Source organism: Pygoscelis adeliae, unplaced genomic scaffold, assembly GCF_000699105.1.
Source record: "Pygoscelis adeliae isolate BGI_AS28 unplaced genomic scaffold, ASM69910v1 Scaffold45, whole genome shotgun sequence".
Taxonomy (NCBI): Eukaryota; Metazoa; Chordata; class Aves; order Sphenisciformes; family Spheniscidae; genus Pygoscelis; species Pygoscelis adeliae.
The window spans coordinates 5,852,969-5,866,707 of NW_008825114.1; the positions used below are offsets into that span (position 1 = coordinate 5,852,969).

The following is a 13,739-nucleotide window of genomic DNA, read 5'->3' on the forward strand; positions in this document are numbered from 1 at the left end:
TTTATTCTCAATTTTCTTGAGTATTAATTTACTGCCTCAACAGCAGGATTTCACTCCCAAAAGAAAGCTTTCCCAACAGTGACGATAAAGAGTATGTCTTTGCTCTTGTGCCAAATATGAAGTCGGATGTTTTGTAGCTTAATGGCCAGGATTAGCTTTTTCACTGCAACATTAACCTGTGAAATAAGCTACAGGGTCTTCTAAATGGTTGATTTTACTATACGTCATCACTTCCTTTAAAAAGGTGTGAAATGAAGAGCACCACTCTATCTTCAATTTACAGTACTACTGAAGTAACTTACTATAGCAATAGTCTGAGGAATACCCAATACTTTCAAACCAATAAACCTTTATGGATGAAAAGATAAGGTATGTGAAAGGAAAATAAAAATATGGCCCTAACTGCTGAAAATGTACTGTACAGTTCTGTACCATACTTACACATCAGAAAGATTCACACATGAAATAAATGGAGGAGGTGCTTTCATTTCCATTCAGTTTGGAGTGAATTACTTACCTATAGAAGGAGCCAGACTGATTAAACAAAGAGTGCTGTATCTGCCAAGTAGGTCTGTCACATCTACAGAAGCACAGCAAGCCCTCCTATTTGTGTCCATGAAAATTTACATCTTCAGTTATGTGATCTCCATTCCTCTGGCCTCTCTGCTAACATTGTTAAGCATTGAAGGTCTCACTGACAGAGTAGAGTTTGTGGTGTGCAGTTACCCATCAGAAATGTGTCTAAGCTGATGTATTCTACGCTGTAACCAGCTGTTAGTAGATCTTAGTCATTCACAGCCTTGGGAAAGACTTGAACCACTCACACAGAGGTGAACAGCAACGCATTTAATTACCACCCGATGGATCCACAGATCTGTATTGTTATAACTATATTGGATGGAGGTTTGGGGTTTGGTTTGTTTTTTTTTTTTTTTAATTATAATAGTTACACTGTTGTGGTTCCTGATCTGAACAAAGGTGTTCAGATACATCAGACAAGTTCATTCCCCTTCCCATGAGGAAGCAAACTGTACTGTCTAAAGTCATTATTTTCTCCAAGATCTAAAAAGCCAGTTTCTCATTCAGGGAAAGTTAGGGGAGAAGTGTATTAAGTCACCATTCTGTAGTCTGTGGATTCTGCACACAAACCTATATTGATATAGCTATTTGGATGGCGATATGAAGTGTTTTAGTACAAGTTTGCCTATATACATAGTAACTTTTCTGACACCATCACTTTGAATATAATAAATTTTCCTTCCATGCATTTTTTGAGTCAGAATCGGATCTTGGTTGATATTTCCATGAATCTGAATACTCTACCATGGTTGTTTTGGTTATTTATGGGTGTAACACCAGTTTAAAGCCTCCTCACTCTGTGTGAGGAGCTCCTGCACGTTTGGATCTCTGCAAGTCAATGTGAGGAAAAACATTTTATTGCAGAAGACTGAAGGAATTACTAAACAGATTATCAGTCACAGTTTCAGGATCTCAAAGGGGAAAGTAAAAAGGAAATATTGCATCTGGATGTGCCCTTGGAACAAAATTCTTGCACTGCCTTACTAACTGTATGTTGCAAGAAGGGCATTGAAGGGAACTCAAACATAAGCAGGCATTGGGAGTTTCCTCAGTTCAATCACAGTACCATATAGATATATATATACCTAAGTTCAACTGTTCTCCCCTCCCCCTACTAAAAAACTAGAGAAAAACCTTCTGTGCCTGATTTTGAGAGACAGCCTGTTTGTACCTTCTGCACTGGCGAAATAGTTCAGGAACAGTTCATCCTAATGAAAATATTATCCCTGTAATGCTTCCAGCCAGGTCAGCAAGAAGCTCATGTTATCTGCTGTTTTTGTGGCAGTACTGCTCATAAAACTTGGACTTGCTAGAGAATTACTTAAGCCCACGCTATCCCAGCCGAAACCAGGACACACTGTTATCTGAACACTGTTTCATTCATGAATCTGCTTTCTTTGTCTATTCAATCCAGTGACATCTCCTTTACTCCTTTCCTGCACTGATCATTTCAGCAAAGGCATTCTTAGATTTTAGGAGAGTCTTGTTACTCTGTGGGACAAAGTCACATGTTCATGAATATTGATCTTACAGGTTGTGAAGTAAGGCATCTTGTATATTCTTTCTGGGCCATCTACATGCATTTTCAAACTATCTCATTTTTAAAATGCTTCATTTTAGATGGTATTTCAGATTACAAATAATCAGTTCATTGCACATCTTTCTCACCTGCTGAGCTTTTTCTTTCTCTGTCTTCTGGTGTCTGTAAGCTTGCTGATTTCTCCTTCAGGAACAGCTGTTTTTTAACATTTTCCATATGGCATAAAGTTAGGCCTAAGAAAAGGTGTTGGCTTATGAGCCAGTCCAGCATGGAGAGCACCAGTGTGAAAAAAGCCAGGGAGTCTTCAACATAAAGCAGCTCTGTCGTGGGCAGCAGGGTGTTAAACTGTCCTTCTGCTTCTGTGTAGAAAAACTGTATGAGAGTGCTTCATAGACTGATGTGCACAATTTATTTCATAAATTAGCAGTTCTTGTGTTTTTGCATTACTTTGATGTAGGTTTAGGGCAAGGGGTATTATCCTGCTCCACTGTAATTCCTAAACTGTGTGTTCCTTCCTGCACTCCTCATTCAGTTTCTGCTATTACAAGTGCAATTCATGCAATTTCTGTCCTATTCCACAAACCTCCCTGTATTACTTCTTAACCAGCTTTCCACCTTTACACTAATTTACTCTGTTCCTCAACTGTTTCCTATCTTCATTTTTGAAAGGGACTACCAAGAACCTATTTCCATTGTATCTCACATAAAATATTGAACAACCTCCTTGTAAGAAGTTGCTGCTTTAAGCATAAGCCCAAATCTAAACTTGAGACAAAAACTGGTACTCATTTGTCTGTCAAGCCTAAACTGATCTGTGTAGCTATATCAAAGACAGCCATTGCTATCATTTATCTCAATGCCACAGTTATCATACAGAGTAAAAGTCTCTTGTGAGGTACTTTTCAGTAGCCAGTATGTCTGTTAATCTCTCAAACCATTTCTCTGCCAAACCAGTTCATTGACCTGAAGTTGTCTTTCCATGTTCCTCTGTGGTTCATGCATTCTGCAGATGCAGTAGTCCCCTGAAAGACCCACTAGACAACCTCCCACTGTTCAAAGTGTTGGCAGAAAAACACAAACCCTCTTTTCTGACCTGCTTTAATGGTTGATATTCTCTGCCTTCAATTCAAGGTGCAGCAAGACTTTTTTACTGTAAGGAACCTTATATATATTGCTTGAAGCATGTCAGAAGGTTATTCCAGCAACCAAAATTGCCATTTGTAGAATTGTTGCATACTCCATTTACCCTCTGTTCTTCTCTGACTTTTGAGTTCCTCCTCTATTTTCCTCTATTTGGCTCTGTTATATAAATATTGGCTCCCTGCCACATTCAGCTATAATGAGCTGCAATATTCATTGATACCAATAAGTCTACAGACTGAATGCAGGCCACTTCTGTCAGCTCCCAGAGCACTCTCACTGAGCCTTTGATCTGCTTGCATGTGTTGTCTGCATAGGCATCTCTCTAATGGACTCCCTTCACTTGCAAGGAAGATGCTTTTTGAAGAAAAGCACCTCACTCTTCCTTGTGCACAACGATCCCCTAAAACTTCCCCTGCCTGTTCAGCTCCCTTGTCATGTTGGTGATACTGAACAACAGATCTTGTCAGGCTGGCACTGAACAACAACTGAGTGTGAATTATTTTTCTGTTGCTGCTGCTGCTAATTGAAAAGTACTTTGCCTTTTCATTTTTATTTCTTAATCAAATATTAATTTTTTCAAAACTTAGTTAAATCTCAGTTTTCCTCTGAGGTGTGTGTATACTGTATATATCTTTGCAATGTTCTCTCTAACACAAACTGAACCGTAGCAGTAGGGAGATCACTTCCTAGAGACTCAGATCCATGTTTAAACACCTAGGTGGAGGTCTTAGCTCTCACACTTCATTTCAAAGGAGCAGTCTGACTTTACTGTGAGTGATTTAACAGCTGAATGAAAAATTAGTTGTAGTTAAAGTCTTACCTTTTACACCCGTTTCTTTGAGACTAGGTTGATTATAAAGCCAGGAACTGACCTGGGAGTCTGCATCTCAATCCTGTAGCTTCACTGCAGGAAAGTATAGTACCCAAACAGGCTTGACAGGAACCCTCTCTGCTGTCCAGAGTTTAAGATTACATTCTGGATGGTATTTAAGACCTGACAGTAAGGATACTGACTCAACCCAAGATAAATATGCTAAAGGAGCCTCAAGAAAGCCTTTCACACCTATGACACAGGAAGATTTGCCACAAACACAGCTCCAGATCAATAACAGAAAAGGAAGGGAGAAGACATACGGCCTCCAAGTAGTCTTCCCAGTCTGCAGGGTCCAATGGAGGATGCACAGGTTGACAGAGGACAAGAGGAAGCCAGTATTGACGTAGTATGTGATTTACCAATTCTTTTGCATGCACGTATACACAGCTGCCACCCAGCCCTTGGGCACTGACGAACGTCTCTATGCGGGCAGGTGTCAGATGTTAAGTGAGATGCTTCCAGGCAAACTCTCTCCACACTGATGAATGTTTATTTGAGAAATAAGAAGAGTTCTTTTGTATCACTCTCATATGGTTTAACCACATAAAAATGACAATAATTTCATTTTTTTAGGTCTTTGTGTAGAAGGGTGTTTACTTTTCCTGTGCAGTGTTCAATTTTCTTGGCAGTGCTTGAAGGGATTCTGTCAGGATGAAATCATATATCTCTAGAAAATATTCTTTACTTATAACACCTAACAGCTTAGAATGCTTTGGTTTTTACTATATATACTGTACATATAGGGACTGGTCCAAAACTGTTGGCTCCATAGTACTTTGGCTCAAGACTATGCATTTTTCAAGTTCTACCTACATCATTTACTTTTTCCAGACTGACTATGGGGGTGCAAGAGTGCTTTGTTCTGAAGGCTCGTGGCTCCATTGGGGCAACAACTCTAATTCTAGCAGCTTCTCCTGCCATGAGTAACTGCTTAATAGCTGGTGCTACTTTCTGCTCTACCTAGCTAGCAGAACTATTATGTGGGCTCCAGTTCTTGTAGCAATGAGAGAGACATTTCAAAACTGAGGCAACAGTGCATTGTTGTCCCTGTTGTTATTTGTAACACACTAATGCCTGGAGGCTCCTGTCAAGCTGAGAGTCCCATTGTGCTAGGCAGTAGATAAAGACAGAGGAAGAGATCATCCCTGCTATAGGAGCACAACCTAAGCAGACAATATGGATGAAGCTCAAGAGAAGAAAAGTATTGTTACAGTTTTGCAAACGTGACATTGAGACACACATGAGAGAAGAGTATGATCCAGCCCAGCACTTGAGTCTTCCCATTGGACTCAGAGGGTATATTCACATAATCACAGCCCATGTTTCAGCAGTTCTGGTCTCAGTCACCTCTGGGATTCAGCAAAGAGCCAGGAACAAGGTCCTGCTCACTTAACCCTTCAGTTCTTCACTTGAACTTCTTGGGCATGATATGACATTGATACTTTTTGTTCTGTCACAAGAAAGAAGGAAAGTTCCTTTCTAATTAAAATTAAATGTATAGAACTATTTAGAAGTTCATGCTCATGTTATGTGTTAGAAGCTTTTTTTCTTTTCCTTTTGAATATATGGGCCCTCACAAAACTTGAAACTCATTAAAGTGTAACATGATAAAGTTTAATTTAGGGTTTGCAGGCAAGATTTTTGTTAACTGTGTCAAGATAATTTCTCTTATTAGAAATAGCATGGTTAAGCTGTTTTTCGAGAGCATCTCTTATGTTTTTAGACTTATATTAATGATACAGAATAATTATGCTGTGATTGAAATCAAGATTTTCAGACTACTGGGCCTTTTTTGGCAACTGGAGCTTCACAATTGTTCTCTTTCTTTTATTCAAGAGACCTGCAAATATTCACATTTTAAAACATACTGGCCGTGATTAATTGTGGAAACTGCTTGTTTACTTGAAGTTAAGTACATGCATAAGCACTGCTTAGTCAAGCCTAATTTATTTAATGAGAATGTTCCAGAAAGTTACAGTTTCTCTTTGGTCTTTTAGAAATTAGAACTTTAATTCATAAAATTAATAGTATAATTCATAAGATGAACTGACTGTTAGATTTCCTAACTGGTGTTTTTCTGTTCATAAAATCTGTCCATTACTAATTCACTTTGTTAGTTTATAGATCCTAGAAGTGCAAGAAATGTAGGGCTCCAGTTTGTTGGGCTTCTGATGAATTTATGTCCGGTTTTTAGACCACATCCTTAGCATTGTGTATAAGAAAACTTAAAGGAAAACCATTGCCTTGAGCAGTCAGATCAGGTTCACTACTTAGTTTGCCTATCTTCATGTGCATTGTATGTCTCCATATACTTCACCAACTCTAAAAAAACTACTAAGGTATCACAACAATCTGCTGGAAGCAGGAGATTGTTCATTTGGAAAGTGAAAAGTTACTGTGATCAGTTTTGTACTTTGAGTTTGTGATGATACTTGAAATAAGCTGTATTTTGGGACTATCCTCTGCTCCCTATACATTTCCAGTAGAAACTTGTTTTCATTTATGTTCATTTGAAAAACGTGCATATATGTGTATTCTAATACATGTATCACTAATATACACATATCCATTTCAACATATCCAGCCCTATGAATTGCCTTTTTCCTGTTACATTCCTCTGTTAGTTGTCTCTAAATGTCTCTGTGGTTTTGTATTAACATAGTTTTTCTTCAATCAGTTCAAATATTCAACGTATTGTATGTATGTCAGCCTATACAGAGAATGAAAACCTTTTGAATTCTGTTTTTTATGAAGTACAGTAGTTGAAATATTTTAAAAGTCTACTTTGTGCTTAAATACATAACCACTACTTAGGTGTTTAGGAGGTGGAGACAGACAACTGATGAACTGATAGACCTAAAGTTAGGACAAGCCAGGGGTTTAGGGGCACAGATGTGCCAAAGTTCTGCTGTAAAAAAAGGCTAAAAAGACATTGTTTCTCTGTTGCTACATATTAGTATAGCTTTGGGCACTAGTGGAGGAGAAAGGAGTGGGGATAAAAAGAACATTTCACACCAAAACCATGCAATCTTTTCACCAGGCTCTGGGAAGCAATACAGGAAGTACCAAACCGATGACTTTCAGCTGAGCTATTAACTAGCAAGTATGCAGATTTTTCCTAAAGTCTGTACCTTAACAACTACAGTCAGCTCACAAAGATGCCAGTTCCACTTGCTAAGGTTCCTTTAGCTTGATCCTGTAACTACCAAATTCACTTTTTTAAGTATAGGATTATTTCCTACTTGAATTTTAATTCTGGTATTGTCAGATGCAGACAGGACATGATGGCATTATTCTTTTTTGTATGCTATACGCATTGTAAGAGTCAGTTCAGTATGGCCAAAATACCTAGAAGAAAAAAGAGGCAGAGGAATGCACAGATAAGGACTGCATGAAATAAGACAGGAATTATTTCAGTTAGCGTCATGTAACACTCTACAGTAAGGCTAAAACTGTGTTACTACAGAAAAACAGTATTTCAAAAAAAAAGCCGATTATTGTCTCCAACAGTGCAAGTAGTTTGAAAACTGAATTGTAAATTTAGCAGGATAATATTAGTTCAAAGTCTTGCAAACACCTTTAGCTGTTACAAAATAATTCTACAGCCCTGTGATTCTATTCTATAAGGTTATCACTGATCTTCTCTGTTTTTTAGGGCTTTGAAATTCTGCCAATCATATATGTCATTTATGGTTTTGGTTACTTGCACATCCCTACTCTACTTTGCACGTCTCTGATCTACTCTACATTCTTTACTTTGTATCTGTGAAAGCCCGTAAAAGTCACTGGGGACTATGAAAGTACAAGGGTAAGAGAGAATTTGACCTCATATTTCCTGAGCACCTCTAAGGAATCTCCTGTTTAAAGCAGCTGGAAAGAATTGTGAACAAACCAATGTTATGGATAGGGCAACAGATGCAACCTGCAACAGAAATTTCAAACACTGGAAAAACAAATCCGTTCTCTTTACTGAAACACAGCATTTCTTTCTGGAAGAAGAAACAGACACCTTCTTATGCAGAAGCCAAGATCTCCAAAGAGTTTATGTGGCCTGCTAGCCACTGAGGTGTGAACTGCCAACAGAAACATTGTGCTCTTATACCAATAACAAACAATGAGTTGCTGGAGGCAACAGCTATTACCATCACTTGAATAAAAGAAACTCTGGCAATTAACCATGTATCAAAATAGATGCTGAAATAAGAAAATGCCTTCTTTTCAGCACCTACTCAAATATCTTATTTTAGATTGTGCCAAAACTGAAGGGTAGCTGATATCCACATTAATTCTGACTGACAATTTAATGGGAAAATCTGGGAAGATGTCTCCCCAAAGATCATTTGTATGGAGAACATACTCCAGATTAATTTAACTGGCTGCCAGATGTAACTCCTATTCCACTGCTAAATAGCTGCCGGTACATATATCAGGCTTTAGTGACCTTCAGTGTATTATGGCCTGGAAAGTGACCATGGCAACTTCTAAATCAGTATGCAAGATGTGTTCATTGTTAGAAAGGGTTAAACACATTTTTGTCATTGCTGCTAGCAGCACCAAGGCTGTTGTCTAAAAGAGAACTACATTGTCATTAGCGCTTACGGTGATGCTCAGGACATACCCTGTCCTGTTGTAAAATCAGAGATTGTCATCAGCAGATGGAGCACAGAAGGGGAGTGATGTGGCTTTAGTCCATCAGCATTATCATTTAGAGAGGAAAAAATATTTCTTACCTACTAGCTGTTTCAATTTGTTATGGGTGTTACTGAGAGGGAGGGAACAAATGCTCAAAACAACTTTATAAAATAGAGAAGTTTGAATTGTTCTGTGACTGTAGGATGACACAAACTTGAATGATTATTTCCATGACACATTTACTAACATAATGCGTTTTAAACGTGCTGAGCAGTTTCCATTGACTGATGATCTCAGACTGTCAGAGTGTTTTTCCTCTGCTTCTTCCACAAATTCTGCCTTATGCTGTTGACATGTTTCATAACTTTTCTTCATTGTCTGCCTCCATCCTGCTTGGAGCCTGAGGGTGTCTTACTTCAAAATCAGTCTCTTTAGTTTCTGCCTGGCTTTGCTTTCTTCAAGGGCAGGTTCTCTGAGCCTTCCTTGTCCTGAATGTTTAATTTACTCCCCTAGCAATCAGTTTCAATAACGTCGTGCAGGAAAGGAAGCTATTCTTCAGGATTATAAAAAGTGGCAGTATCTGGCTGTCGTACTTTCATTTTGGATGTGGGAATATGTACAGGTCAGTGCAGTGTTTTGCGTGAAGTTGATGGGAAGACTATTTTCTTATATTCTCATTCTGAATATAGGACTTCTTTCTGTAAACATTTCTGCATGTCTGTGAAGTGCCTTCTAGTAGAGTACAAGAGTGGAAGACCTAATATTTTAAGCAATTTTCTGTGTATGGCTGACAGAATTAGGGGTTGTATTCAGTACAGCTCAGACAGCAGAAATCTGCTGTCAATCAACAATCCTATTGATGCAAGATTTACATAGCTGGTGCAGAGAAAGGCTGGCTTAGTGACAGGTGTTGACCCAGGGGTTGAAGAGGATGTTCCTGCTCTCCCATTGCATCTCTCAAGGTGTTAGCACTCCCTACCTCCACAACAAGGAAAAGTCAGTCAGGAACACCACGACTGAATGTTCTGGAAGAAATTCCTGCTCAGCAATTCACTGATACATTCCTTTGATGGACTTCGTTAATATCTTCATTTTTTTCTGTTAGAGGCAAAAAAAAACCCAGTTAATTAAATCCATTCAGTCTTGAAATACATTGGCCAGACTCCTGCACACCAAAAACTTCTAATTTAGGACACAAAACTGTTCCTATGATATTGCAGGAGTCCCAAAGACTTGAAGTCCAAGAGCTTTTGACAAGAAATGAAAATGCAGAAGAACAGTAAATATCCTTCTTAGCCTCATCCTGCAACTACAAGAAGGGTGACAGTGATCAGAGAAGGAGAATTCCCTTTCATTTACTGCTTCTTCACTCCATCTGTCATTATAAAAAGAGAAAAATTAAGGTGACTTTATTCTGTGCTTAAGGTTTTCTCTCCTGACCCCTTCACAGATGGGAGATTGGGAAATGGAGCACCTGCAGTCTTACCTGTGGGGTTGGATTGCAGACACGAGATGTCTTCTGTTCTCATCTACTATCAAGAGAGACTAATGAGACCGTGATTTTGGCAGATGAATTGTGCTATAAACCGAAGCCAACCCTTGTGCAAGCCTGTAATCGCTTTGACTGCCCACCCTCCTGGTATCCTACAGAATGGCAAGAGGTAAGAATGTATGTGTAATCTCATTTTATGACTGCTAAAAGTAGTCATTACATGCATTATCGATGCATCATTTTGCTTTTGCCCATCAAGAGGATTCATTAATCATTCCGACGAGCTATTAAAAAACTGAAAAAGTGTGCCTTTTTGCTCTTTAAAAAAAAGCATTAACATTTTCAGAGATAAATAATGACTATGGCTACTTCTAATGCAAAGTTACTGGACACTGTTAACAGCTGGCTATAGATTCCAGACAAAAATATCTGAAATATGATGGTCAGCTACAGCACATGGATTTGGGTTAGCAATGCCAAGGTTTCTAGGGATACAAAGCTATAAGTATCAAGGAGGAGAGAATCTCTAAATCGTGTTGGGTATTCCATATATTCTCAAATAATAATTTCATTTAGGACAAGAAAAACTGCTCATCCTTCAGAGTCACAAATGAGTGTTAGGCACTTTCCTTTGGGAGATGGATGCCTTATTACACTAACACTGAAAATTCCTGTCTACACAATGGATTTGTACAAGGCTTTCCGTCTTCGGAAAGCAACCTGCAATGAGTTTATTTGCTGCCATCTGGTAGCAGGTGAAAACACTTGTGCAATTCAAAAGACTTAAAGATACTTCTCCTGGATATAATACTGCACAGGAAGAAAGGATCCTGCCCTGTTGTCAAGAGTAAAGGAAAAAATTGCTGTGTGGTGCAGGTGCAAGCAAAAGGCCTGTTTAAATCTTCACTTCTGCTGGGTGCAAGGATTCATTCCATCCTATGAGAAAACTATGAGCACTTGGCAGAGTGATTACATACGCCTACCCAGTCTCCATCCATAAAATCTGCTCTTTACTTAACAGCCAGGGAGATGTTAGTGTACTCGCCTAATGAAGTTGATAAGCCTGTGAAGCTCTACTTCATGGGAGAGCTCTGGGTTTGGGCAGCCATGCCAGTAACAAAAATTTATGCCAGCCTGATGTTCTGTCAAAGCTAGATAACTAGCCTATGACATTAGTCCTATATTTAAAACAATCCAGTGATATTTCATGCTTTAATTTGTCTACTGATATTCACATACACATATTTGCTTAGTTGTACTTTTGAATATTTCTAGGCTATAGTCATACATAAATGCTGTATTTGTAAATAGCAAATAGTATTCTACCAGCACATAACATAATAAAATTGAGCACTTCAAAGTTAGGATATGCTAGAAGGAATGCCTATGCTCATTCAAATCCTATAGTTGACCACAGTCCTTACAGAAAGCAATTTTATTGAAATTTATTTGAACAGTCAGAAGAGACATACATTACAGCATGATGAAAAATTTGCTTTCTGCTAACAATGACCATTAGCTATAGGCCACCCTAGAATGGTACCAAAATAGTTTCCGCTAGAGCAATTTCCAAACAGATTTTTTTCAAGATTTGAACATCTTCCTCAAGAGTGTAAACATGCGTATTTCCATCTGTCTAAAGTAATGTTTTAGCCATTTTTGTATCTGCTCAGGGGTTCTCAAATATGATGTCTTTCTGAAAGTTGTAGCAGATCTTAGGGAGGAGGGAGCTCGATTAGGTATAAAGGCTTTAACAAGCATATTAATCAGGAATTAAATCAAACTGCTCTGTTCACACCTTTTGTGTTAGCTGCTGCCTTCTCTGGGCTGGGTGGAGAGAGAGAACCTGTGCTGCAATTCGTTGCTGCAGCTTAACAAAGGTCACATTATAGCTCTTCTGCGGTTACTTCCACAGGCTTTGTGGGCTGGGCAGCTGTGTACGTAGCTCCTCACTACATGGGCACTGAATATTTCCTGTGCTTACCTTTCACCAGGAGAAAACAGCACAAAAAATTTACTTCTCTGCCTACTGTCTTCTGCCTCTGTTTAGATGAGAGAAAAAAGCCTAATCCATTAAAATGAATTTCCATTCTCTCATTTTTTAAAGACATCTGCCTTCCTTCTTTGCACCACCAACCTCTGTACAGTTATTTCCACCCTGTAGGAAAGACAGGCCTTGCAGTTCAGTCTCACGCAGGTTTCCCATAGATGACCTCCATGTGAAAACCTGCACCATCAGGCCAGTGCATTGTACTTAGGGATTATTACAGCTGTTGGCTCCAGCAATGCGTGAGGGAAAAGACCATTTGGGCAGAATGTGAGTGGCTGAGAATTCTCCTGGAGGTGAGATCCAGCCATGGAGCAGAGCTGCCATGGAGCCCTCTGGCAGAAGAAATCCTGCAGGAGGATTTCTTTCCTTGCATTAACGGACCCACAATACCTCCCCTCTCCCCAAATCCCTGTGAGGGTTCCCGACGTATGGGCAGACAGAGGGCCCTGAAGGAAGGTGCCTTCCTCATGCTAAGAAAGGTCCTTGAAAGCTTCACTGATACTACAGGGTAACATCTGTTCTCCACACAGCCTGGTTTGAAGCCATTTCTTTGGTTTCATCTGTGGAGTTCATTGTGCTTTTCAGAGCACTCTCACAATAGTTTCAAGCAAACAAACAAACAAAAGATTTAAACTGCAATGAGCAATATTTTCTTTTCTAAGGCCTTTTATGCTTGTTAAGGAAGGGTTGTCTGAATTAAATGCTGTTAGAAACCCCAGTGTTCCTGGCAGAAAAACACGCAATAATTATCAGTGTTGTAACATTCCAAGCTTTTTTTTTTTTTTGTATCTCTTTACAGATTCAAGACTATTTATTTTTAAATAGTTCTGTTTCTTAGCTAAATCCATTGGGATGTTTATCTTGTTTTCAGTAGTGTGCTTCTGGAGGAAAGTGGATATGAGCTTCATTTTTATAAGGCCCTATAAATATCTACTCTGCAGACCTCAAATGGGAGACATCCATTAGTAAATCTTCATCTTCCTTTGTTTTATTACTAAATAAATGCCATAGTCTTAGTCCCAGCATTCTTTCTTAGCTTCTTGGTGCTATCTTTGCTCCAAAGATAATTAGAACAATGGCTTGACAACAGAGTCACCATGGGAAAACTGGTAACATTTTCAGATATTTTCCTAGCTATTTTTTCTCCAAACTGTAAAAAGGCTTTCTAAATCTTCATGTGTCAGGCCTTAGAAAGCAACTGAAGGACCTGCTGAGAGAAAAATGTTTACTCCCTTTGCAGATGCTTTATCTTACTGTAGAATCATAGAATCATTAAGGTGGGAAAAGACCTCTAAGATCATCGAGTCCAACCGTCAACCCAACACCACCATGCCCACTAAACCATGTCTCTAAGCGCCTCATCTACACATCTTTTAAATACTTCCAGGGATGGTGACTCAACCACTTCCCTGGGCAGCCTGTTCCAATG

General features: G+C 39.0%; 1 protein-coding gene across 1 annotated transcript in view; it reads left to right on the forward strand.

Moving 5' to 3' along the window:
- The window catches only part of ADAMTSL1 (ADAMTS-like 1), a 468,861-nt gene that overhangs the window by 398,579 nt on the left and 56,543 nt on the right, over positions 1 to 13,739 (forward strand). Inside the window, exon 17 of the mRNA XM_009328162.1 lies at positions 10,219 to 10,429. Within this exon, the coding sequence (XP_009326437.1) occupies positions 10,219 to 10,429 (211 nt within the window). The remainder of the gene's footprint in view (positions 1 to 10,218; positions 10,430 to 13,739) is intronic.